We start from the raw sequence: 25,899 nt of genomic DNA, 5'->3' as shown, positions 1-25,899 counted from the left end.
ATTGCATATTCTTACAGACGAGACATTGCTCTTTAACCGGGATGTCGTTTTAGGATGCCAACTAATGTATCTTTAGCGATATTTTCCTTTAAACTCGGCCATTTTTTTGGCACTTGAAGAGTAGTTCAATATGGAAGAAATTAAAAATTTTGTAAAAAAAAATCAGATATCGATCAAATTCCCCAAAAAGCTTCTCAACACAACAACAAACATTTGCTTGTCTCGAATAATGAGATTTTGTTCGGATTTGCAACGCTTTCTTTGTTAGGCAAATTCTAAAAAGTGTGGCCTAAAATGGCCGCTGAAAGCCCTCTCAGAGCGGTAAAACCAACATGGTCGCACTACAGCTAAAATACGAATCGAACTGAGCTGAAAGTTATATTTATGTGAATCACTTATATAGACCATTCTTCTGAGAAAGTTTGAGGGATTTCATTTTTTCTCGTCCAAACGACGATAGTCGATATTTACAGAGGACGGCTCTTAAATGTTCTTGTCCTTTTAAACTATATAATACAATACAATACAATACAATACAATACAATACAAATTATACAATACAATACTATATTGACACTCCCCTGGTGGGGCTTTTCAGTGACAATGCAATGTAACAATACAAACATACATATAAGAATTTATTATGTAATAGATATTATCACTACATACTATACAATTATAATAAAATGAATACTAATAAGATACTATAAATATGACGTACTATTAACAAAAAAATCAGTAATCAATTTATTTTTCAGGTAAAACTTAAACGTAGAAATCGATTTTGCAGTTTTAAGAGTACTGTCTAGATTGTTCCAAATATGGACCATGCGGTAGTAGTGTTCTCTGCCCGGTATTCGTAAAATATTCAGGCATGGTACATAGTGCGCATGCCCAAGGCGTTGTATCAGTGGCGCCAAGTCGCGTCGAAAACGTCATTTGGCAAAGTTTGGCGTTGTGCACAGAACGTGAGTATAAAATCCGTTTTTTATTTTCCATGAAAGTAATACTTTGTCTCCCTTAGACCTCTCAGGGTCTCAGTAGAGATACTTAAAATCTTGGTCCTAGACTGCAGTTAATTTAGAAGGCAAAGATGCGACAGTAAAAATATTTTTCATCATATATTCACAGGTAAACAGCTAGTTGAATTCCTGGATCGAAGTATGTCATCCAAGCCTAAACCTCCCAGGTAAAAATGTTAGCTTTTTATGTCTATTTGATTCGGTTGAACAAATCCTCGTAATTTTTAAATGTGTTCTGCTTCGGAAAGGATATACGATTATTTTGCGGACACTGAACGTGTTTTCATTTAGTCGAAGTGTTGAATGTAAGCTTATACTCTTCTTATTTTATTTTTAGCCCGGTGATGTTTTGGTCAAACGAGCACGACGTGTTGTTGTGCCGAGAAGTGGTAAATTTAAAGCCTTTTACGTCCAAAAAAGGATCCACTCAAAGAAGCGGGATGTGGGAAAAGGTAGCTCAAATTTTGAACGAATGTACTGACTGAGATTCAGTGTTGACAAGCGATCGGTGCGCGACCACATAGGGATTCTCGTAAACAAGCACAAAAGGAAAGTCATAGCCGAGGAGAAGGCATCCGGTATAGCGCCCGACGAGCCAAGCGAACTGGAAAATCTTTTAGACACTATTATCGCTTTAAAAGAAAGTTCAGAAGCTGAATCACAGGTATTAAGGGCAGAGAAAAATGAAAAATGTGAAAACGACCGAGCAAAGGCAGAAGATGCGAGATTAAAGGCGATGGAAAAGCTGTCTGAGACTAGGAAAAGATTAAGTGAGGGCGAAGAGGAAAAACCCAAACGACAGCGAAAAAGTGGAAGTGATGCTATGGAATTGTTAGCAGATAGGGCTAAGATGAATTATGAACTTAAACAACAAGAGTTTAAAATGTTGAAAGAACAGCAAGGAGCAATGGCCAAACAACAGCGACAAACACAACAACAACAAACAGAAATGTTTAAAGTTATGCAACAGCAACAACAACAAAGCCAAATAAATAAAAATAAATTATGGTCACTTGATTAAAATTCTAGGTGTGGGGGAATTTGATCACCTGAAACGGACGTAGGTTGGGGCATTTGAATGGCTTTTAGTCCCTGGGAGGGGCATTTAAACACTTAATAACCCTAAAGTTCAAATGTCCAGGGAGGATGATTTGACTGGTACATTGAAGTAGCATAAGCCTACATTTAAAACTACACTGCATCAACATTTTGTATTGGCTTGTGGATGAAATTGTTTAAAAAATACCCAGACCCAGACCCACGGGATACACATGATATAAAAACCGCCTGTTGCATTAAAATTGTTTTTTTTTTAGGAGACTTGTACGTTAGCAACTGTTGCTGTATTGTTTTAACAATTTGGCTTTTTCTTTTGCTGGAAAAGTTGAAACTCGGTTGTCACCAGCAGCCAGGAAAAGTTGACTGATGTTGTATATGTACACAATTGTTGCCAGTTGCCAGTGACAACAAGTGTTTTGTTTTATTACCTGAGGGATTTTCCCCTTACCTCTGTTCTCTGTACAAGTAAGGGGCCTACCTTCCAGGCCATCCGTTGTGTTTTTACATTTCAAACCAATCCACAAAAAAGTTAATTAAATATTATTTTAAGGGTACTTATTTGTGTTTACATATACGAGTAAAAACTATATATATTTAAACCCTTCATATCTATTCCTATCGCTGGTTATTCTTGGCAAAAAAACATACAGGAAACTTTTCTAACCCTAGCTTAGTAGAATACGACATGTTCCAGTCCAGGCCAAGAGTCTGGAACGCACAAGGGCTTGAAGGTTAATCACATTTTTAAGGAAATTTTTACCCAGAACCCTCTTAAAGAAGGATTTTTGTCACAGGAATTAAATATAAAGAAAACTTATATTATTCTCAGCAACAGTCCATTGTGGCAAAGCCCTGTTAATTAAAATAGTCATTTAATGAAGGTGGGTTTAGTCCAAAAATTTGCTGTTGTGTTTAAATAGAGACAAGTCAAAGCATTCCTTAAAATAGAACATACTATGTACATTTTCCCTACTTGACTTAGTCCAATCTTGAATTTTTTTTAAATCTAAAAATTTGAAGTAGTTTATAATATCTCCGAATAACCATTCAACTGATGAGCGAACTGCACTCATGGACTCATTTAACATCTCCAAATCTCTTGTTAGAATGCCATCTCTGAAAAGTGCCTGCAAGTGAACCCTGAGTGGGTATGCTGGATCCCCATATAAACGCATTGCTCTACCAATAAGGTCAAATGCAAAGTTTTGTAAATCATCGTACAGTTGGGAGACTGCCAGCATTCTTGCATCGTGCATTCTGCCTTCTAAAAGCAGGAAAGAAGACAAAGCATGCACGCGCTTGTGGCCATTATAAACAATTCGCTGGTATGACATCGGCCGACTAATGGGCCGCACAGTTCCGTCTATAAAGCAGAAACAGTTATCAAGGGCTGCTCCGTTAGTGTGGACCGCATCTGCATACGTACCGATTAAAGGTGGGTTTAAAATACTTTGGTTCCATTGTGTAACCTTTTGCCCTGGAGTATTATATATCCAGTCTGTCACCTTGTTGCTGATCATACTGAGCTCTGACACCGATCGTGCAAAGATTGGCGTCATACTGGAATAGCGGCATGGATATGCGAACCTCTTTAGCACGATACAGAGGTCTTCGGTTCCATGACAGATTGTTCCATTAGAGCACTTGAAGATAGGGGGAACTCTTAAGGGCTTCGACAAGTACGCGATATCCCTTTTATCGACGCGAAAATTAAAGGTGGGTTTAAAATACTTTGGTTCGACTGTGTAACCTTGTGCCCTGGAGTATTATAGATCCAGTCTGTCACCTTGTTGCTGATCATACTGAGCTCTGACACCGATCGCGCAAAGATTGGCGTCATATTGGAATAGCGGCATGGATATGCGAACCTCTTTAGCACGATACAGAGGTCTTCGGTTCCATGACAGATTGTTCCATTAGAGCACTTGAAGATAGGCGGAACTCTTAAGGCTTCGACAAGTACGCGATATCCCTTTTATCGACGCGAAAATCAGCCTTGAACTCGGCAGAATTTTTGTTTTCGAGAGTAAATTTCTCGTATGTGGAACATACGCCTCGTAAAGCACTGAAAATTCTTCGTCGTCTATAATTTCTTCCTCCAAGCAAGGCAGCAGTAATTCTTGAATTTTTTTGAAGGAAGCCTTTTTTTTGTTTCTTCGTCAAAACCTTTGTACAGATTAATGCACTGAAATTGACCCCATCGCGTCGCAAATCTCACCTTAAATTTCCCGCGCTTACAACGCCGTCCTCGTTCCAGGCTTTTGCCCGGTCACTGCGTCCTAAAAGCCGTGGCGTCCTGGATCTAAAAGTCCCTAATGTGGAGCTTGATCAGTCATGCATTTAAATGCTATGACAGCGTCACGGAAGAATAGCTAATGAGTGCAATTTTCTCGATGTACACTTTTAGGCGCTTCTTACTGTTTTACTATCTTTGTCCATTCACGGTAATTTAATTCCTGTACTCAAACTTTAGCATTGTTATCTAAGGGTTGAATCGTAATTCTTTTTAGCATCGCTGGGCCATTTAACACCCGTTTTTAGGGTTAGTAAAACCTTCCTACACTTCTTCCAAGGCAAAGAGGACCAGGAAAAACTTTGTTTCCCGCAGAAAGACAAAACTCTTCTCTCACGAAGTAACGGTCATCATCAGCACATTATAAATGTGACATTTTTCTCCAAATAATTATAGAAAAACCCCACTTCAAATCATTATAGAAAATATATAACCTTCCCGCTGAGGGAAACTTGCCGAGGCGTTTCACGTGAAAAGTCAATTTAAAAGAAATATTAGCAAATAATATTATATAATTATTTTGCAGAAATTATTAACTTACATTTCTCAGCAGAATCTTCTGGAGTCGGATGATCAGCTTCTTCAACTGCACATTGACCATCACAGAAGCAATTGTGGGTGAGACGGGAAAAAAAATAAAAAAAATCCACTTCAAATCAATATAAAAAATATATAACCTTCCCACTGGGGGAACTTTGCCGAGGGGTTTCACGTGAAAAGTGAATTTAAACGAAATATTAGCAAATGCTATTTAACAATTATTCCATGAGCGCGCGTTGGATATGAGATGGTAAATAACCAACGAGGTGCGAAGCGCCGAGTTGGCGATAACTAATCTCATATCCAACAAGCGCGAATGGAATAATTGTTTTATTAAATTCTCCGCGTTTGGATATTGCTGTTGAAGTTTACTGAATTTTATTTTAAGTAAAATCTCTTTCAAATTTAAACGACCGGATGTTGAGGCAACTTCAGACCAAAGCGCGCGAAACGTAATGATCACATGACACGCGAAGCTCTTTGCAAATGGAGTTGAATGAAAAATCGAAAGCTAAGAAGATCGCACACAGTCGGACATCTCAAATTCAAGAAACGTTTACATGTACGAGTTACAACCTGTCTGATGCAAGCATTCAAGTGCTTTTGAAGTTTCAGCTCATCGAGAAGAGTAATAGTTGTACACATTTGAGCAAATGGTTTGCTTTCTGGTGCCGAGCGAATAAAAAAAAGGATCAAGGACGGTTTTTATGCTAAACTGAATTCGTCGCAGGCTTTAAATAAAAACTCCAGGCAAGTCCAGGTGTACGAAATACAACTTCACTGAGACAAGCATTCAGTGCAAGTTTTTACACCTCAAGCTTATCGAGATGCGTAAGAGAAGAGCTGTGCACATTTGTGCAAATGTTTTGCTGAGTGGTGCCGAGCGACGGAAACGAACGTTATGGCCGCGCTCGTACGGATTTCGTAGATGAACTTTTCCTGAAGTCCTCGTAAATGTGTAAAAAGCATTAAGGCTGTAACCTCTTAGCGCCAGGATTTTTCAAGCTATCCTGAAATTTTTTAAGGTAACCGGTTGTTACTGCCGTTGTTGTTTTGTGATCTAAATCGTGAAATCTTACAACTTTCAAGGTTTTCAAGGAAACTTCCGAGATACGTACCATTAAATTGTGTCATATCAACCTTTGTGGCTTTTATTGTTGTTTTATTGAGATGGCATTGTCTGGTATTACTTAATTTCTTGTTTTCCCTCCATCTTTCCGAAGAAACTTTTGCTTCCCGCCGAAAAAAAATTAGCTTAGCGACACCTGAGGCAATCGTTTTCCATATAAGGTCAAACTACGGTATATGAGCTGATAACCGGGATTTAGTGAACCAATCAGAATGCTAGAAATGCTTTATCCGAGGCTAAGAATTTAATAATATATGATTATTTTTCAGAAACTAGACTATTAACTTACTTTTTTCAGCAGCATAACCAACCGCACATTGATCATCACAGAAGCAACTGTGGGTAAGACGGAATTTCTAAAGATAAAAGGACAAAAAACAAGAAAAAAAACCAACAAAATCTTTTTATTTTTGCAAGGTGTGTATTAGAGATCAGGGGTTAAGCTTCAATTACGGCATTGCTTAACATTTAGTGGTAGTCACAATGCAGCAATTGTTAGCGTCCTGCTTCTTTTTTGACAGCCGCGTACCTCATCAGTTTTCAGAGAATTGAAGTTAATGATCTGTTTTACTTGCACTTTTGCCACAAAATATATTCATAAAACTATTTTACTATAACTTTATAGTTATCATGAACAGAACATGAATATCGTCCTTTTTTGGCAGTCACGAGCAGCCTACCACTGATGACTTGAACAGTTATTCAAATAGATTCAGGACACCCTGAGGTTGAATGAGATGCATCCCATGTAGTTACAGGAGGGGGTTTGATGATATGCCAGTTGTAGAACTTCCAGGGGGATTTTGGTCGTGGATCACCCGTAAACTGGCCGATTAAGCTAAGCGTAAATCCCACGGTAAATAAAGTATCGTATCGTATCGTATCGTATCGTAATGACGTGCAGACTTATCATTTTGAAAGTAGGGGTGTAGTATAAATATTTAATGAGAAGTGAAGATAGACGTGTGTATTGGAGTGGAGTTAAATAACCGCCCAACCATCCGGTGGTATCGCTCTTATTTAGGGAAAGAACAATGGAGACTTTTTTTTAAACAAATTTTATTCATTAAAGACACTACTTATATGACAATACTTACAATACTTATTGATATACATACGCACAGTACTAGCTAGTACTACACTAATACAATATTAACAATATTAACAATATAGTTGCATTACTTAGTGCTAACAATAACATGCTTATGCTATTACATAATACCCTCCCCCCCAAAAAAAAAAAAAATTAAAAATCTATAATGCGTTTATGTTTTCATTAATATCAAACCCAAGCGCAGAGCCGGTTTTTTATTATTAACACACTTATAAACAATTTAGAATGTGGTAAAGTCTAGGCACAGAGCCCACTTCTTATTAAATTTGTCCATGCAATTGGTTTTAACACATATAAACTTTCTGTTTCGTATTTAATTTTAGCCCTTTGTTTAAAGGCGGTTATGTTTGGTGATGTCTGATTTCTTCTGCAACCCCATATAAATGATTTAGCAATAAGCAACAAATAATTCAGTAAATGGCATTTTACATATAGTATTTCATTTTACATATATTAGTATATAGTATATATATATAGCAAAGTTAGGTGAAAGAATTATTTCGTCAATAAGTAGAAATAGTATTCAAAGTATTCCCAAAACCGTTGTACATGACTACAATAAAAAAGGACATGGTAGAGAGAGTTTCCGGTTCCGATTTACAGAATGAACAATTATCATCTGAGATGTAACCTATCTTTCATAACTTTGTATTTGTAAATAATATCGAATCAAGGACTTTGAAATCCCTTTATATAAGGTTCAAACGACACTTTACGAGGCAGCCGAAATATCTTTTTCAAGTGATCTTGTGATAAATTTAAAGTTTTTCTCAGATGTTGAGAACTTTTTGGAAACTGGGCTTTTGTACTTTTGATTAATGCATAGTAATCCTTAGATTTTTTACGAAATACATCAAAGTCTATATTTTCAATCGTCAAACATAGGGATATTTCCGAAGGAACACAAATGTCGGTTTTTAGATGTGATGGTACGGAGTGACGAAGTCCTGCCCAAATTAAAAAAAATTAGTTTTGCTGATTTTGCTTGAAACAATCTTAACTGCATATGAACTAAAACTTTTTTTTCATGAATTGGTAGGTGGTTATACCCTTATTTCGAAACGCACAAAAAAGAATAGTGCTAAAGAGGTAGAAAAGCGTGTTTTGGCTGTTCAAGGTGACTTAAAATGCCCAAAGTGGTGTCTCCGGAGACTGGTAACGAGTTTAGCTCTGATGACGTAGCCAGTGGTTTCACGGCTCTGTTTACGCGTTGTTTTCTGCTATCGCGTGCTCAAAAATATCTTTGCGTGCTCAGTTCAGACCACTATAAAGTAAATGCTATACAGCTTTTGAAAATATGTCTGAAAGTGATGGTACGCTATCCTCTGCTGAGTCCGTTTCGAGCCAAGAAGCATCCAACAGCACCGAGTCATCCGATGAAATGGAAGTAGTCGGACATGAGGAGCCCTATGCAGGTGAGCCGCTTGCTCACAGTAGTGATGGGGTGGAAGACACCAAGGAGGATCAAGATGGTCTTTCCCCGAGGGAATTTTCGAATTCCCCAAGGGATTTTCGATCCTTCCAACGAGTATAAATCCTAAGAAAAGAGGGCGTTTATTTGAAATGATACCGTGAACTCATCTCTATCATTTCTCAGGAGTCGGCAACTGAAGAGATACACAAGATTGAAACCGCGATCTTGCCTGACCATTGCCTAAAGTGACACATAATTTACTAACGGCTGAAGGACTCGTAGCAGCCCCTAGCCAGAGCAACACAGACGAATTGCCTCAGTAATCAGTCTAAGGCGTAATCAAAACACAGGAGGAAAATACTAAGCTCCCGCAACATAAACACAAAACTCACAGTTACAGAGCGGAGCGATAACAAAAAACACAGCCGTACTGTACTAAGGCGGCCTTTAGCCCCCAAATTAACGCATAGTACAGCTTTTAAAGAAGCTACAATGCTAAAGAAAGGATCAAGAGACAAATAACAGTGATAAGTAACACAACATCTTGCCACAAAAGCAAATAGCCGGGCCCGGCATTACAAAAGCTGCAAGATAATGATTATTACCGGGTTCAAATCCTATCGTTACAAAGATAAAAAGAGAGGCTATACTGTCGCAAGACACACTGAAATGAGCCATACAAAGCCTGAACCAATTGCCACAAACGGCATAAGAACGACATTCGCTAAACAGAAACAACAAGAGGTCAAACATACAGAACAAAAAAACCCAGAAATGAACTTTGAGATCAAAATCCAAAACATGCGACATTTAAGCGCATGGCTTTGTTCAGTGACCATCACGCAAATCCTCCAAACCATAAATGGTATTTAATAAGAAGGAAATACAGTGCCTTTAAGTCGCAAATCCTCCAAACCATAAATGGTATTTAATAAGAAAATACAGTGCTAAAAGAAAATTTACAGGGAACACCGCTCATACAAGAGAGGGCTTTCCCTGAAAGACATACTCGTTATAGCAAAACTATAACTGAACATGGCTAAAAACACGCGAGTGGGAGTCGCGCAGGCCTATCTTCTTTCCTTTTTACACTGTTTATAAAACAGCTCTCATCGAAATGAGCCGAACACAAACATGAGGACTTCTTGGGGACAAAATCTTTCCGATAAATGCGCACAACACGTGTCCACTTTGCATGTAACTTCTCGTCCGACGGAAAGTAATGCATTGTGATGTTCGGTGTCCCTGTCTTGTTATCGCAGTTTACTCCACCGGGGCCACCGGCCAAGCAATAGTTCTTTCCCCCTTTCTTTGCCTTCTTCTCCGCCACAATGCTCGTGCTTTCGAATGTGCTTTCGTGCTTTCTGAATACTCGTGCTTTCGAATGTGCTTTCGTGCTTTCTGAATATTCGTGCTTTCGAATGTGCTTTCGTGCTTTCTGAACCACTGGCTACGTCATATCCGGTGAAATCTGATCGCTTTGACCGAGCGCAAGTTGAAGACACTTCGAAGCGCCAATTTCGAACTTTGAGGCGAGCAAAATACTGCATAAAAAAGCTTTAGTTAGTTAAAAACCGGATATTTCGATTAATGAGGATATAAACAAACACACATGTCAAACTTGTTTTTTATTTCACATACACTTTAAACGAATTTGTAGCATCTGTATCGAATAAAAGATCATAAACATAAATAATACCGTTTTCAAAAACATTTTCATAAAAGATGGGCCTGTTATTAATGCGTATCTCTTTGTTGTTCCACAATATAAATTGCCACTCTTTTCCAGAATCAAAACCATCTCGAAATTAGGACCACCACTGAAGTAATTCGGAATAGAACAAAGAAGGTTTAGAATGATCCTTAATGTCATAATTACAGTAAAATAAAAAGAGACCTACGAAAAACTGCAATGAAAAGCGTAGATAGCTTTTCCAAGCACCATCATTCTTTCCAAAGATTCTTTTCATCCAGGCTAGCCGTAAAGATTTGATCATACTTTCAAGGTCAATCATTTTTAATCCACCGTTTTCATATTCATTTATCGTCGACAGTCTTGTTACTTTATCAGTTCCTTTCCATAGAAATTTAAATAACAATCGGTTTAACTCTTGGATGATTCGCTTGGGTACAGGGAGAAGTGAGAAAATATAAACAAATTTAGGAATAAGTAAAGACTTGATAATTGTCACTTTCTCATAAAGAGATAGGTCAGCTTTTTTTAATTTGTCCAATTGCTTTTTCCTTAATTCATGCAACTCTTTGGGAATGTCCTCATACATCTTATAATCAGTGCCTTTAAGTTTTCGACCGCATTTGAAAACCCGCTCTCTATCTGGAAATCTTAGGGAACGGGCAATGATTGTACGACTTCCATGTCCGTCCTTCTTTGGTTTTCCCATCCTACGCACCCTCTGAAATTCGATATCATCCGCGTCTTCAATTTCCAGGACATCTTTCATAAAGTTTACCAGCACGTTCTCCGTGTCTTCGTTCGATGATACATTTTGTTGACCACGAGATTCAGCTAATTCTGGTAAACCTTCAAACTTTAGGTTCTCCCTTCGGCTATACGTCTCAAGGTAAAGGATTTGCTTGCGGCATTCGCTGACTTCACTTTTTCCCTCGTCCGCACTTGTCTGAAGCTTCCTAATTTGCTCGTCTACAAATCTAGCGTTTTCTTCCCTGTGTGAAAATTTTCCATCGAGAGACCTCTCTGTCTTTGACAGAAGTGACTTCTGTCTCCAAATTGGACACCTTATCTTGTATTCCCTTTACCGTCTGGTTTAATTCTTCGAACCTTGAATCTAAGCTGATAAGTTTTGATAGGATAAGATCCAATTTTTCGGTAACACTACCTGTAAGGTTCAGCGCCGCCATTACTTCGTCGTCGCCGCTAGACTTGTCAGATAAACAAGCTGGGGAGCGTGACTCTTTCCATTTTTTTTCCTCAGGAGAAGTTTCAGCTGAGCCGCTGGAGTTGTTGCTGGTTCTAGACTTTCTCTTTGGGGTTATAAATAACGAAGATGATTCCATAAACACTTGACGGTGAACGGAGCTATCCAACACACGTCTACATCCTATCAAACATTCTCACACCTCCTCAAAAACGAGAACAATGGAGACGCTAATAACCAATGAGAAGGCACTGACGCTATGGTCAAACGAGTTGAAACAAGTTGGGTTGTTGACTCGAAAAACCAGACCAAACCAGTTTTCAACAGCATTAGAATTCAAAATAGCCCACTCAATATCGTACACTCGACAAACCCGCCACCCGGGTTTTTTTTTATCCTTACGACTATTCAAATTAACTGTACGTTGAGTAAAAGCAACCAAAAATGGACAATATTTCATATCAACACAATAAATTATATAATATAAACATAACTAACACGTTCCAAAGAGAACGAAAGTCCTGAATTTTACATGAAATCAGTCACTTTATCTATTCCGGCAAATTGCCTCTTGTACGATATTGAGGGGGCTATTTTTAATACTTACAGTGTTAAAAAGCTGGTATGGTCTGATTTTTCTAGTTAAACCCCAACTTGTTTCAACTCGTTTGACCATAACGTCAGTGCCTTCTTATTGGTTCTTAGCGTCTCTAAGTAGTTAGATATATGAGGGTATCAACTCACGTTTCAAAAAATGATAAAAAATCCCATACAAATCCTTATAAATCGAATATTTTTCCAAACCCCCATAAACCACACATTATCTCACCCCAATAACTACATAAAATACTATTTCAGCCTTTGAATTCAACACCTAACTCCTGCAACGGAGACGTCAAAAACCTAAAAACCTAAATTTAGGTTTTTCATAACCTAAATTTTTCTCCGTTCTGTTTTTAGCCACTTTATAACATTTGAAATAAACTTTTCGAGTAAACTTTACTTCAAATGTTTGTAATTTATTCACGCAACTTCACTGAAAAATTTCACAAATGACTATGTGTTTCACTGAAAAATTTCACAATTGTGAAGCAAAATTGTGACGATTGTGATTGGTTGAGATAATCATACGACTGTCATATGACTTGTAAACAATAGAAATCTGATGACTCATTTCATAGGGAAAGTCCCTTATGTATGACATCATCAAGTACACGATGACACAACCCAAAGGGGACTGGACACTAGTTTGTTAATACACGTGTCGGCCATTTTGTCGCCATTTTGCGAAGAGCTTGTGTTTTCATGTTTATGGTTCCTGTTTTGGGATTTTTGAACATTTATTTCTCCACTTTCATCGTTCTGATGTTTGTAGACGCTTTTTGAGGTAAGAATATCATTTATCTTGCACACAACAATAGATTTTTTTATTCGATCGACTCGCTATCGAATATTCGTGAGGCCGTGAAATAAGCTTATTTATTTTTGTACATCGACTAAATTTTCCTTGCTTTTTCAAAACCGGTTTAAACCGGTTATTCAATTTTATCTAATCTAATTTATATGAACAACCAATTTGATCACAATGATAAAACATATTTTATTCATAAAACATTTGAAAATTACGGAGCCTCAGTTGATGGTTATATAATCAATCGAAAAAGATTAGAACCTAGAAAAGGATACTTATCTGAAAATGGTTATTATATAATTTCTCCGGGACGTAACAATACATGCCCCGCTCATCGATTCGTCTATGAGGCCGTAAATCAGACACATATTTCTCCTGGATTGCAAATAAATCACATTGATTCCAATCGCCAGAACAATTCAATTGTAAATCTTGAGTTGGTGACAGCTTCCGAAAATATCAAAAAGATGCATCAATCAAGAAAAGCTTTTTTTAACAGCTCTTACTCTGAAGATGAATTACAAACAATCAATAGATTAATGAAATTTCCACCAATGGAAGACAATGATTGCGAATTTACCCGCACAGAAAATAAAATAATTAATAAGATGTATTACCGTATGTGTCATGACATGGATGACAAAGATTTCCCACTCTACAAGGATTAATCATCAATGAATTCAAGGGTTGTTTGACTATGAATGATGCATTTTTGGGGTCTCATACATTTACTGTATTTTATTTTACCTTAATGGTTTAAAGCTAACGCGCTTTATACTAAGTATATATGAGAGAAGTGAAAAATCAAAAATCTGAAAAACAAATTTTGGAATCATCTTTTAAAAAATCAGTAGCAAAGACTATTATTCATAATGAAAAAACATATTATGTTCATCCAATTTACACAAACTATGGTGCCTCAGAAGATGGATACATCATTAATCGCAAGAGATTGATCCCAAGAAAAGGAAGATTGAGAAATGATGGGTATTTTGATACAACTGTTTATTTCAATGATGGAAAACAAAAAACAATGCAAGCTCATAGATTTATTTGGGAATCAATTAATTAACAAATAATTTCAGATGAATATGAAATACATCACATCAATTGTGACAAACAAGATAACTCAATCGATAATCTTCAGCTTGTTACCCGGCAACAAAACATGATTTATGCTGGTAAAGAAAGTCGTGGGAAAACAAAATCCAAACCACAAAATGTTACAATTAAATGTGAAAAAATTTATTATCATCCAATTTATACCAACTTCGGGGCCAATAAACATGGTCAAATATATAATAAAAAAACCAACAGATGTTCAATTGGTAATTTGAATCCAAATGGTTACATGTATACAATATTGAGTCAATTTGGATTACCAAATAAAAATTTTAGAGTTCATCGACTGGTATATGAATGTATCAAAGGTGATATTCCTGATAAAATGGAAATCAATGATATAGATTCAAATAAACAAAATAATTGCATTAATAACCTTGAATTAATGACTCGTTCAGAAAATTTAAAACATGCTTATAAAGTCAAAAAATATAAAACAAAGATTGAAATTACAACTGATAAACCCATTGAATCCATCAAATTGGATATTAAAATGAAAGAATCAGATGATGAGTTTACTGAAGATGAGAAACAAAAAATTGATAAAAAATACAATGCAATGATGAAAAAAATCAATAATGGAGACTTTCCATTTAAGAAACAATTACAGGAACATTTTCCAGGCATGGAATTTTGGTGATTTTTGTAGTTTAGTTTGTTAGCGATCTGTGTATTCAATGTGTTTGTGTATACAGACCGTATGGTCAAACAAATAAACAAGAAAATATACCCGTCAGATGTACAACGGATATCTGACATGAATGTTGTTGGCAGTCAACGTTCATTAGCTAATCTGTCACAAAATTTAAACGCATCCAATAAAAATAATCTATCTATAACATATATGAACAAATCTAATTTATCTAAACTATCAAAGGATCAGTTAAACAAAAACCGGTTCCAAAGCCTCGAACCAAGAAAGTTACTCCAATACCCTATCCACGAAAATCAGTCAAACAAATGGTAAAAGATTATGAGAATACAATCATCAAACCACCTGTTCAATTTAGAGATGGACCTCAACCTTTGCCGAGAAACAACATAATTCCACCTCCGATTCAATTTGCTGATAAACCCAAAGCTGCACCCAGAGTGAAAAAAGTATCATTTGATAATCAATTAATACCCAGACATCCAATTTCAATGCCTCGAAAAAAGAAAATGGCTCCAGTTCCAACACAAAGAACCCAAATCACAGAAGTTGCAAGAGCATTCAAGGGATATACAAAATCGTATGAAGTTGGAATTAAAAATGAAACAGATCCTTTGATTCAAATGAGTTCAACCAGATTAGTGATTGCTAATTTTATGAAACAATTATTAACTCAAATGAAAGGAATTAAATTTATTGAAACTTTGGCAATTTATTTTGAACAACAAAAAGGAAACCAAACTGTCTCCAGAATTGGATATTTTAATAGTAAACCAAAAACAATAACTAATGCCAATGATTTTCAAGAATCTTTGGATGTTAATGTTGAACAAATTATGAATGATATTCACAAATGGATTAGTGAAGGTTCAGCTTGGATAATTAAATCAATCAATGGACATTACATCAATATTATCAAATATGAGCCTCTTACTGGAAGTTCTTACATTAAACTTCCAACTGAACTACAACATAACAAAAGTGGATTGATTAATCTCAAGAATAAAGACAATGAATGCTTTCGATGGTGTCACGTTAGACATTTAAATCCACAAATTAAAGATCCACAAAGAATCAAAAAAACAGATAAAGCATTCATGCCACAATTGGATTACCAAGGAATTGAATTCCCTGTTTCAGTCAAACAATACAACAAAATTGAAACCCAAAACAATATTAACATCAACGTATTCGGTTATGAAAACAAACAAACTTATCCAATTTATGTTTCAAAAGAAAAGTTTGAGAATGTGATGAATCTATTGCTAATCTCAGATGATGAAAATAAACATTACTGTCTTATCAAAAATTTTAATAGATTTATGTATCGAAAAACAAGAAATAAAAATAAGAAACATTTTTGTATGCATTGCCTTCAATGTTTCTCCAAGGAAGAAATATTGTTGAAACACAAGGAAGTATGTATTGAAATCAATGGTGAACAATCAATCAAAATGCCTGAAGTTGGCTCAAAAATAAAATTTACAAATTATAATAAACAAATGCAAGCGCCATTCGTGATATACGCAGATTTTGAAGCAATCACTGAACCAATTCATGGTTGTAATCAATCTAACCAACAATCTTTTACTGAAGCTTATCAAAAACACACTGATTGCGGTTATGGTTACAAAGTTGTTTGTTGCTATGATGACAAATATTCCAAACCAATAAAATATTATCGTGGAGAAAAAGCTGTTTACAAATTTATGCAAGCAATGCTTGATGAAGTCAAATATTGCAGACAAACTACTAAATACAAATTCAATAAACCATTAGTTATGTCTCCAGAAGATGAAGACAAATTCCAAAAAGCAACATCTTGTGGTAAAAAATACAAGAAAACAGATAAACGTGTCAGAGATCATTGTCATATTAATGGCGAATTCCGTGGCTCAGCCCATAATCAATGTAACAGGGATTTTACAATAACTAACAAAATCCCTGTAATATTTCATAATTTGAAAGGATATGATAGTTATTTTATAATGCAAGAAATTGGTAAAATTATTGAGACCAATACTTATGTGGATAGAAAAGGTGAAACCAGACAACACAAAATTAATGTAATCCCAAATAATATGGAGAAATACATGGCCTTCATGTTGGGTTATAATTTAGTATTTATCGACAGTCTTCAGTTTATGAATCAATCATTAGCAAATCTGGTTACAAATCTACCAGAAGATGCATACAAATATACCAATGAAGTCTTCAAAGGTGAAAAACTGCAATTAATGAAACAAAAAGGAGTTTATCCGTATGATTATATGAGTAATTTTGATAAATTCAATGATACTCAATTACCAACCAAAGATGAATTTTACAGTCAAATGAATAATACTAATATCACTGATGAAGAATACAGTCATGCACAAAATGTTTGGAATACTTTTAATTTGAAAACCATGGGCGAATACCATGATTTATATCTCAAATCTGATGTTTTATTGCTGGCTGATGTATTTGAAAATTTCAGGAAAACATGTTTGGAATATTATGGATTGGATCCATGTCATTATTTTACATCACCGGGTTTATCCTGGGATGCAATGTTGAAAATGACTGAAGTCAAACTTGAATTAATCACGGATATTGATATGTATCAATTCGTTGAAAAAGGCATGCGTGGAGGAATCAGTTACATAGCCAATAGATACGGCAAAGCTAACAACAAATACATGCAAAATTGGAATCCTAATGAACCCAGTAAACATATCATGTATTTGGATGCAAACAATCTATATGGATGGGCGATGTCACAACATTTTCCAACAGGGAATTTCAAATGGTTGAATAAACAACAAATAAAAAACATTAATTGGAAAACAGTTCCGAAAGATAACAAGACTGGATATTTATTGGAAGTCGATTTGGATTACCCAAATGAATTACATGATTTACACAATGATTATCCATGTGCTGCTGAACAAATCAAAGTGACACAAGATATGCTGTCAGATTATTGTCAAAGAATTGCAGAAAAATTTGGAATCAAAAGTGGACAAGTCAATAAATTGATTCCAACATTGTCAAACAAATCAAAATATGTGTTACATTATCGTAATCTGCAATTATATCGTGAACTGGGTTTGAAATTGAAGAAAATCTATCGTGTTCTATCATTTGACCAATCACCTTGGTTGAAAACATACATTGATTTCAATACACGACAAAGAACTAATGCAAAGAATGCTTTTGAGAAAGATTTCTTCAAACTGATGAACAATAGTGTCTTTGGGAAAACAATGGAGAATATCAGAAAACGGGAAGACATCAAATTGGTTACAAATGAAAAACAATTATTGAAAATGACTTCCAAACCAACTTTCATAAACAGCAAAATATTCAATGAAAACCTTGTTGCAGTCCATAAAATAAAGGAATCGTTGACACTCAACAGACCAGCATATGTTGGAATGTGTATCCTTGATTTGAGCAAAACATTGATGTACGATTTCCATTACAATTTCGTTAAAAAGAAGTATGGTTCAAAAGCTAAGTTACTGTTTACGGATACAGACAGTTTGACATACGAAATTGAAGCAGAAGATGTGTATGCCGATTTTTGGAAACACAAAGATATGTTTGACAACAGTGATTACAATGTGGATAACAAATATTTTGATGCAACTAACAAGAAAGTAATTGGTAAATTCAAAGATGAAGCTGCTGGTGTTCCAATTGTTGAATTCGTTGGATTGAGATCCAAAATGTATTCATATATCAAAGAAAACGATAATGGTGGAAAAACAGCCAAAGGTATCAAAAAGAATGTGATCAAAAATGATATTCAACATTCTGATTACAAAGATGTGTTGTTCAATGAGAAACAATTATTTCACCAAATGAAAACAATCCGCAGCAACAATCATCAACTTGGTAGTTACACAATCAACAAGACATCGTTGTCATGTTTTGATGATAAACGATATTTGCATCCAGATGGAATCTACAGTTATGCTTATGGGCATTGGAATACACATCCATCCAGGATGGCTTTCAAACATTGGTAAACAAACTTTGTGATCAAAACATTGCAACAAAAACTTGTGACAAAATTGTGATTTTATTAATTTTTTGATAAATATTTGATTTCAAGATTTTGACTCATCTTTTGTGATGTGGTATTTGGTTTGTTTTTTGATAAATATTGGATTTCAAGACTTTGTATTATCTTTTGTGGTTTCAATATTTTTGAAAACATTTTTGTGTAATTATATTATATACTATAGTTATACAAAAATGAAGTCCATTCTGAAAAAACCAAAAGATGTTTCCATGCAGGTGGATCCATCTCTGTGTCAAAGCCTGCATTGCAAAGATGAATGTGAATTTTGTGGATATCATGATGAATCCAAAGTTGAAACACAACAATCAATGCCTGAATGTTGTGAATCACAGAATTTGAGAAACATGGAATGTCAAATAACGTGTGTTGCTTGTGGACAGGTTGTTGGTGAAGATTACAAAACAGAATACATCAATTTTCATGCTAATTTGTTCAAAATATACAAGAAAACAGTGTATAATAGAAAATACCATTTGTCGCATACATTAGATAAAATTATTTTGAAAAACAAAATTGAAATCAGTTGTTCAACCAATTTCAAAATTCATAAAATATTCGTTGAAATAAACAAAATACTGCCACAAATCAATGGTAAAAGAAAGAGAATAATCAGTTTGAAATATCTTTTGCATAGAATATTGCAATTTATGAAAATTGATTCTTCCCAAATTGAGTTGACAAAATCCAAAAAAACAATGAAATTATACAATGTTTATTGGGATAAAATTATGGACATTATTGGCCCCAAAATCATGCACATTATTAATCATACATAAGTGAATATCTGATATTTTTTATCATATTTGTCACCCCATTTATCGACAATCGGCGAATTATCCAAAATGAAATCATCATTTTGAGTAAGCTTGTTTGTCAAATCATCTCTATCAAAATGTCCATTTCTCATTATTTCTTTTATTTCATTTAATAAATGTCCGTAAGTTTGAAAAGCATATTGACATTGATAAAGTTTGATTTCAACTTTTTTATGCTTCATATAAGCTTGAATTATGACAGACACCGATGATATTGCCAATAATGAAGCTCCACTGGTTGCAACCGATGATGCAATACCACCAGTTGCAAATACAATGGATGAAATATTACCAGCAAACTCCCATTTTTTGAATCTTTTGTATGCACTTTTGTACATCCACATCTTTTTGTGATATGACATGTAATCAGCTTTCAATTCATCAATTTCTTCTGTTGATAATTGATTTGAAATATGATTGAAATCAATTATTAATTTCTTCTTTTGCATTTATTATATGGTTATCTTATTTTTGATGCAATAATAGAGACCAGTTATTTGACCCAAAAACATGCATTTTTTCATCCAATTGAATGTTTTTTTCTCATTAATGGTGTACATGTATCCTTTGTCACGATGATATCTGTTGTAAAATTGGCCATAAGCATCATGTAGTATTCCATGAGACCTGATATATGGTTGCCAACCAAATAATCGATGGAGAATAGCTGTTAACCATCCATCTCCAGGTCCAATTAATCCGATTCCATCATGAATTAACTCTTTGTAAACTTCATCAGGTAAACCTGTGTTGTAATATTTTTCATGCAAATATGTGAATATTACGATACTTTTTATCTTGCATTCCTGTCTGGGCAATATTGGAATACTCAATTTACGGTGAAAATCTATCATCGATGTTTGAATATGTTCTTGCAATTCTGACAATTCTTTCATTATACAATTTGATTACAATATTTTTATTTAGTTATTTTATAAAATAAAGTAACGGAGTCCACGACCTAGTGGTTATTATCAGGTAATTGTATCCTAATATATTCAACAAAATACTTCATTGTCCAATCAGATGGATGATTGTTGAAGTAGCAATAATAGTTTTCAAATGACACATCAAAGAAGAATTCCAATTGATCAAATGATGATGACACCAAATCGGATTTGGAATGATGATATCTGTCATTTCTCCTGATATATGTGTTTGTCACAATAATCTCTTGCAATGTATTGATTCCTTTAATGTCATCTTTACTCAATAATTTTATCCAAGTGTAATTTGTTTTTGGTATTGTACCACTTTTTCTTCCTATTCTCATTGCAACTTGATTGTTGAGAAACGTTACAGCTTCCTGAGCTTGTTGAGCTTTAAACTGAGCCAGAGCTTGTTGTATTTGTGTTTCAATATATGGTTTGATGATGTCCTCATTGTTGTTAATTAATTGTTGGAGTGAAATTGCATGATTTGAATTAACTCCATCTTTTATCACCAAATGTCTGTTTTCTGTATCCAAATGACCATCATCATTCAGATGTATTGGTTCTCTATATTTGAATCCATCTGGTAAGTTGTCATAAGTTACTGTGTATTCTATTTTATCTCCATTTTCATCAAGAATATGGTTTCCATTTTCATCTTCAATGTATGGCATTATATTAATAGTGTTGATAAATAAATTTCAAAAGTTCCTGTGACTTGTCGGTTTATAATTGGATTATTAAACCCTGGATTTCTTTTAGCAATCCCCATTTGAATTATCATGGGTTTGATTGTTGTATTTGTAGTTACAAAATTTCTCCCATTTATCATATTAAATTGTATTAATTGGGAAAATAAAGTTCTATTGTAAGAAATGGCAATAAAAGAAACTTGGTATTGATTTTTTGTATTAATTACAATATTTTTTATTTTAACCGGGCCTAATGTTCCAAATTTGAAACCATGAACATTTTCAAAAACTCCATTTTTTATGTTGCCGTTAACAACACTTGAAGTTTCAATATTTGACAACCAACTTTTATTGTCAGCATGATATCTTTCAAAAAAATCAGAGTATAATACTTTCAATTCAAAAGTTCCATTAACAGCAGTTCCTGCTCCAATATTATCCATGATTGATATTGAATCAATACTGACAAATTTTGTTGATTTGGGCAAATCAAATGTATTGCTTCCACTTATTATGTTCCCGATTCTGTGGTATGTGTCAGTGTTGGTTGTTTCACCTTGTTTTTTCCCATTTATCAAAATTTGTGCATTTGCAACTTGAATATTGCTTACCAAAACAATGGAGTATAGATTGAAAAAGTTATTTCCATCAGCAGCGATTTGAAAATTATTTGTTGGATTTGTTCTTTGGAAAACACCACTGGCAATAGTTCCAGTGTATTTCGTTTTGAATAAGTTGGTAAAATAACCCAAATTCATTGCTTCAGAATCATATAACGGATTTATTAAACCAGAAATAATCTTATTATTCATATCCAAATTGACTTTCATCTCCATATCTCCATTTTTATATTCAAACATGACATTGTCCAAGCCGTCATACACTCCTGGATAAACGCTATCTGACCAATCTTTGACACCGTAAACAACCAGATGACATTGTACTGGAGTCGCTGTAGCTGTTCCATGCATCGTCAAATAGATGTAATTTGGAGTTTGTTTGCTGTTGTTATTGAATTGAACCAATAGCTTGCTATAAGCAGTGAAATCACGCTGTACAGCTTTGTGGATGTATGCTTCAGAAGCAGTACATGATAATTGAATATTAGTCATTTCTGGTGGGTAGAATTCAAACACAATTGTGTATGTTCCAATAGCAAGAGTATAAATATTGAAACCTATCCTTGATCTGTAATCATTACTTCCACTGTCTTTAATCAATGTGATATCATAAGCTTTTTTATTCTGATGTGGGGATTTATTGAAAGCAGCTATTCCATACACTGTGATATTATATTCTGAACTGCTTTCATCGGTATCTGTAAGATATTTGAATTCATTTGTTTTATGGCTGCTGACAAGATGACTTTGCTCCAATTTGTCATCAAAATATTTTTTGGTAGTAGCATCATTATCATCAGTTGGTTGAGCCATATCTTTGATTTGTTTATTATTCATATCAAGGTTTCCAGTCATTGCAACACTTCCATCTTTTTTCAAATATACACTCAAATCACTTCCAACAGATGGTATTTTAGCTATTTCTGTATCAACATATGCTTTAGTGGAAGCATCATTGGGATCGGAAGGATTTCCAAGAACGATTATTTTATGACCTCTCATATCTAATTCACCACCAAGAGCATTGGGTGTTAACCTGTTGAGAAAGTTATGATCAACGTAGTGTTTATTAACAGCATCGTTATCATCAGTTGGTTGAGCCATATCTTTGATTTTATGATTGTCCATATCGAGGTCACTATTGGAGACTTTTTGTAAATATTTAGTATCACAGAAACCTAAATTAACGACATCATATGTATTTTGTATATTGGCTCCAAGATTAGTAATTTGTTGATTACCCATATCTAGATTTCCAGTCATTTCAACAGTGCCATCTTTTTTCAAATATGTAGACAAATCAGGTGATGGTATTTTTTTAATCTCATCATCGACATATTTTTTATTCGCCGCTTGATCGTTATTATCGGGTTTTAAAACACTAATATCAAAAAATGTTTTCTGTCCAGTAATATGTTGTTCTGTTGATGTAACCATTATTTCACTTTTAGCTCGTCCACCATGGCCATCAAAGTTTTTCAAATCTGGTATATTAAGATGAATGTTTTCATAAGACTGATGCTCAGTCAATAATCGAACATCATTGGAGCTACCAGCACCGTCTGGCGTGTCTTGTAGATAGATACTATTGGTATGAACACTTCCACTGTTGCTGTAAATTACTGCTTTATTAGCTCGCACATCACCAGGAGCATTATCCAACAATTGTATTTGGCTCTTTGTGACAACATCATTGGGATCAGCTCCTTGTTTAACATTAACAAGTTTTTTGTTTTGTATATCATAATTGCCATTTTGGGTCAATTTAAACCCTATTCCTTGAGGCCCAGCGGCTCCTTGAAGAGGAACCGTTGTGAAAGAAGACGATGAACTATGTTCGTTGAATATTCCCATTTATATCATTTGGTTATATTGTTCCATAAAAATTCCTGTTAATTCTCTTCATGGGCTTATCAACATATAGAAATGAATATGGCTCTTTGGTTGCTTTAATGTATTTATCCTTTTCGACACCCAACTCACGGGATATCAGACCTCTTTCATTGCTGCTAGGAAAGTCATAGACACAGAAATGAGAGCAATTGAGTCGAATATCTTTTGGTGTTTTGTAGAACGATTGGCTCAGATAAATAACAGAGCAGTTCTTGTGTCTGCCACGAATGAAATAATCAATCAATGGTTTCTGGTTTTTTTCACAAATAAAGTCATCAAATATTACTATCTTCTGGGCATCATCATCCTTCAATTCCTCTACTGGAATTATATCATCATTGCTACAAACAAGGACATTATACCCGACATTATTTGATATATCAGTCAATGTTTGTAGCATATCCTTGTATTTTTGTTGCTCCAAATTTTTGGCATATAAATGTATTCTATCATAATACAAAAGTGGTTTCATCAGCATATGGTACAATAAATTTGTCTTTCCAGATCCTGAATTACCACATATTAACATCCGAAACGTGTCACTTGGCATGTAACCATACAATCTTTTGAAATTAGTGTTTTTATCATGTCTATCATAATTTGGGATTTCCATGTATATCAATACATTATATAAGTTAATAATATAATGGATCTACAAAGATTAAAACAACTATCTGAAGCCAAGATTAAGGCTGGAACAATAACCAAACAAGTTAGAGATACATTGAAGGAGTACAAGCATGATAAACAAGATTTACAACAAGGTTTATCAGAAACTTTCAAACCAATTATTAAAGCTCAAGAGGAAACAAAACAAACAATTGATGAAAAGCAAGACAAACTGATTGAACAATTGGAGAAAAACCAAAAAGGGTTGACTTCAGGTTTGGAAGACATTGCTATGTTAACTTATCAGCCTGAAACACAACCACAATCACCAGAAGCAAAGCTACCAATTGGCTATCAACCAGCAATGATGACACCTGATGTTGAATCAAATTTGGATGCTGGTTTTGATGATGATGAGTTCCAAAAATTGATTCAATACGATCTTGCACCTCCGAGTTCTGTTCTCCAAGCTTCTATGCAAGGGGATATCGATATCAATGATTATGATGAAAATATTGGCAAAATGTTGAAAAAACTTGGAGCAAAGAAGGGCCCCTTATCCAAGGGGCAAGGAAAGACCAAGAATAAAGACAAAATTGATAAAATAGATGAAGATATAAAATTATTGCAAAAATACAGAGGGCGCATTAAAATAATCCCAGAAGGAATGAAAACCATCAAAAAAGGTTCTGGTTATACTCAACCAAAGAGAAATGCATACAAAATATCATCTTCTGGGAAATATGGTGGACTCATGATCGATATTCCAAAATTAATGGGACAACTCAGACTTGTGGCAACAAAAGATAAACGCAAATTTATGGACAAAAAGGTTGATTTCGATACAATCGATTTATTGACCAAGAGATTTAATTCAAAGAAGAAATACAGTGATATTGCCAAAATGGTATTTGATGAATTGAACCAACTCAGTGAGATTCCAATCCATAAATCCAGCAAAAAATTCAAGAAATTGGGCTCTGGTGTTGTTTATTTCAATGATGCTAATGATTTGATTGACAGAATGGAATTGCTTGGTGGATCCATTTTGGCTGGCAATAATGGAGTCAAAGAGGAATTTTCACAAATAGCCCATAAATTGAATCAACTTGGCTTAATAAACAACAAACAACTCATTGATTTATTGCAACAATATATAATCAAATAATATATGCAAGAAAGGGCGATACATATTTCATCTGTTAACCGACAAAAAATAGGTCGAAGTCGGCCTGAAGACTTTATTATCAAATTTGATCCACGATTGAAGCTTGACACAACAATGAGACATGAGCTAGCTGTTGATCGAGTTTCAATGACATACTCGTGGCATAATGTCAATGCAGGATACAACAATAATACAATAAAATACAGCCCAGATAATGGTACAAAATGGAAAACAATCACATTTGTTGATGGAATGTATTCATATGATGATCTTGATGATTATATCACTCAATCAATAATTCAAAATGGAGATAAACCATCTTCCAGCAAGGGCATCAATCTATATTTTGTGCTTTCATCATATAGAGTTGTCATTGAGCTGGACAACCAATGGAAGCTTGATATTAGAAACTCTGATTTTGGAGCGCTTATTGGATTTGAACCAA

General features: G+C 34.7%; 1 protein-coding gene and 2 pseudogenes across 1 annotated transcript in view; 1 reads left to right on the top strand and 2 right to left on the bottom strand.

The window, feature by feature from the left end:
* Window positions 1–25,899, bottom strand: part of LOC146482091 (P2X purinoceptor 7-like) — a 431,550-nt pseudogene that overhangs the window by 57,560 nt on the left and 348,091 nt on the right.
* The window catches only part of LOC146482118 (uncharacterized), a 64,661-nt gene that overhangs the window by 6,719 nt on the left and 32,043 nt on the right, over window positions 1–25,899 (bottom strand). The window contains exons 6-7 of the mRNA XM_085107398.1: window positions 6,333–6,399; window positions 4,916–4,960 (exon numbers count right to left, since the gene is read on the bottom strand). Coding sequence (XP_084963524.1) covers window positions 4,916–4,960; window positions 6,333–6,399 — 112 coding nt within the window. The remainder of the gene's footprint in view (window positions 1–4,915; window positions 4,961–6,332; window positions 6,400–25,899) is intronic.
* LOC146482120 (uncharacterized) lies at window positions 537–4,899 on the top strand (annotated as a pseudogene).

Source organism: Pavona decussata, unplaced genomic scaffold, assembly GCF_977016875.1.
Source record: "Pavona decussata unplaced genomic scaffold, jaPavDecu1.1 SCAFFOLD_47, whole genome shotgun sequence".
NCBI lineage: Eukaryota > Metazoa > Cnidaria > Anthozoa > Scleractinia > Agariciidae > Pavona > Pavona decussata.
This window is presented reverse-complemented; position numbering and strand designations above follow the sequence as displayed.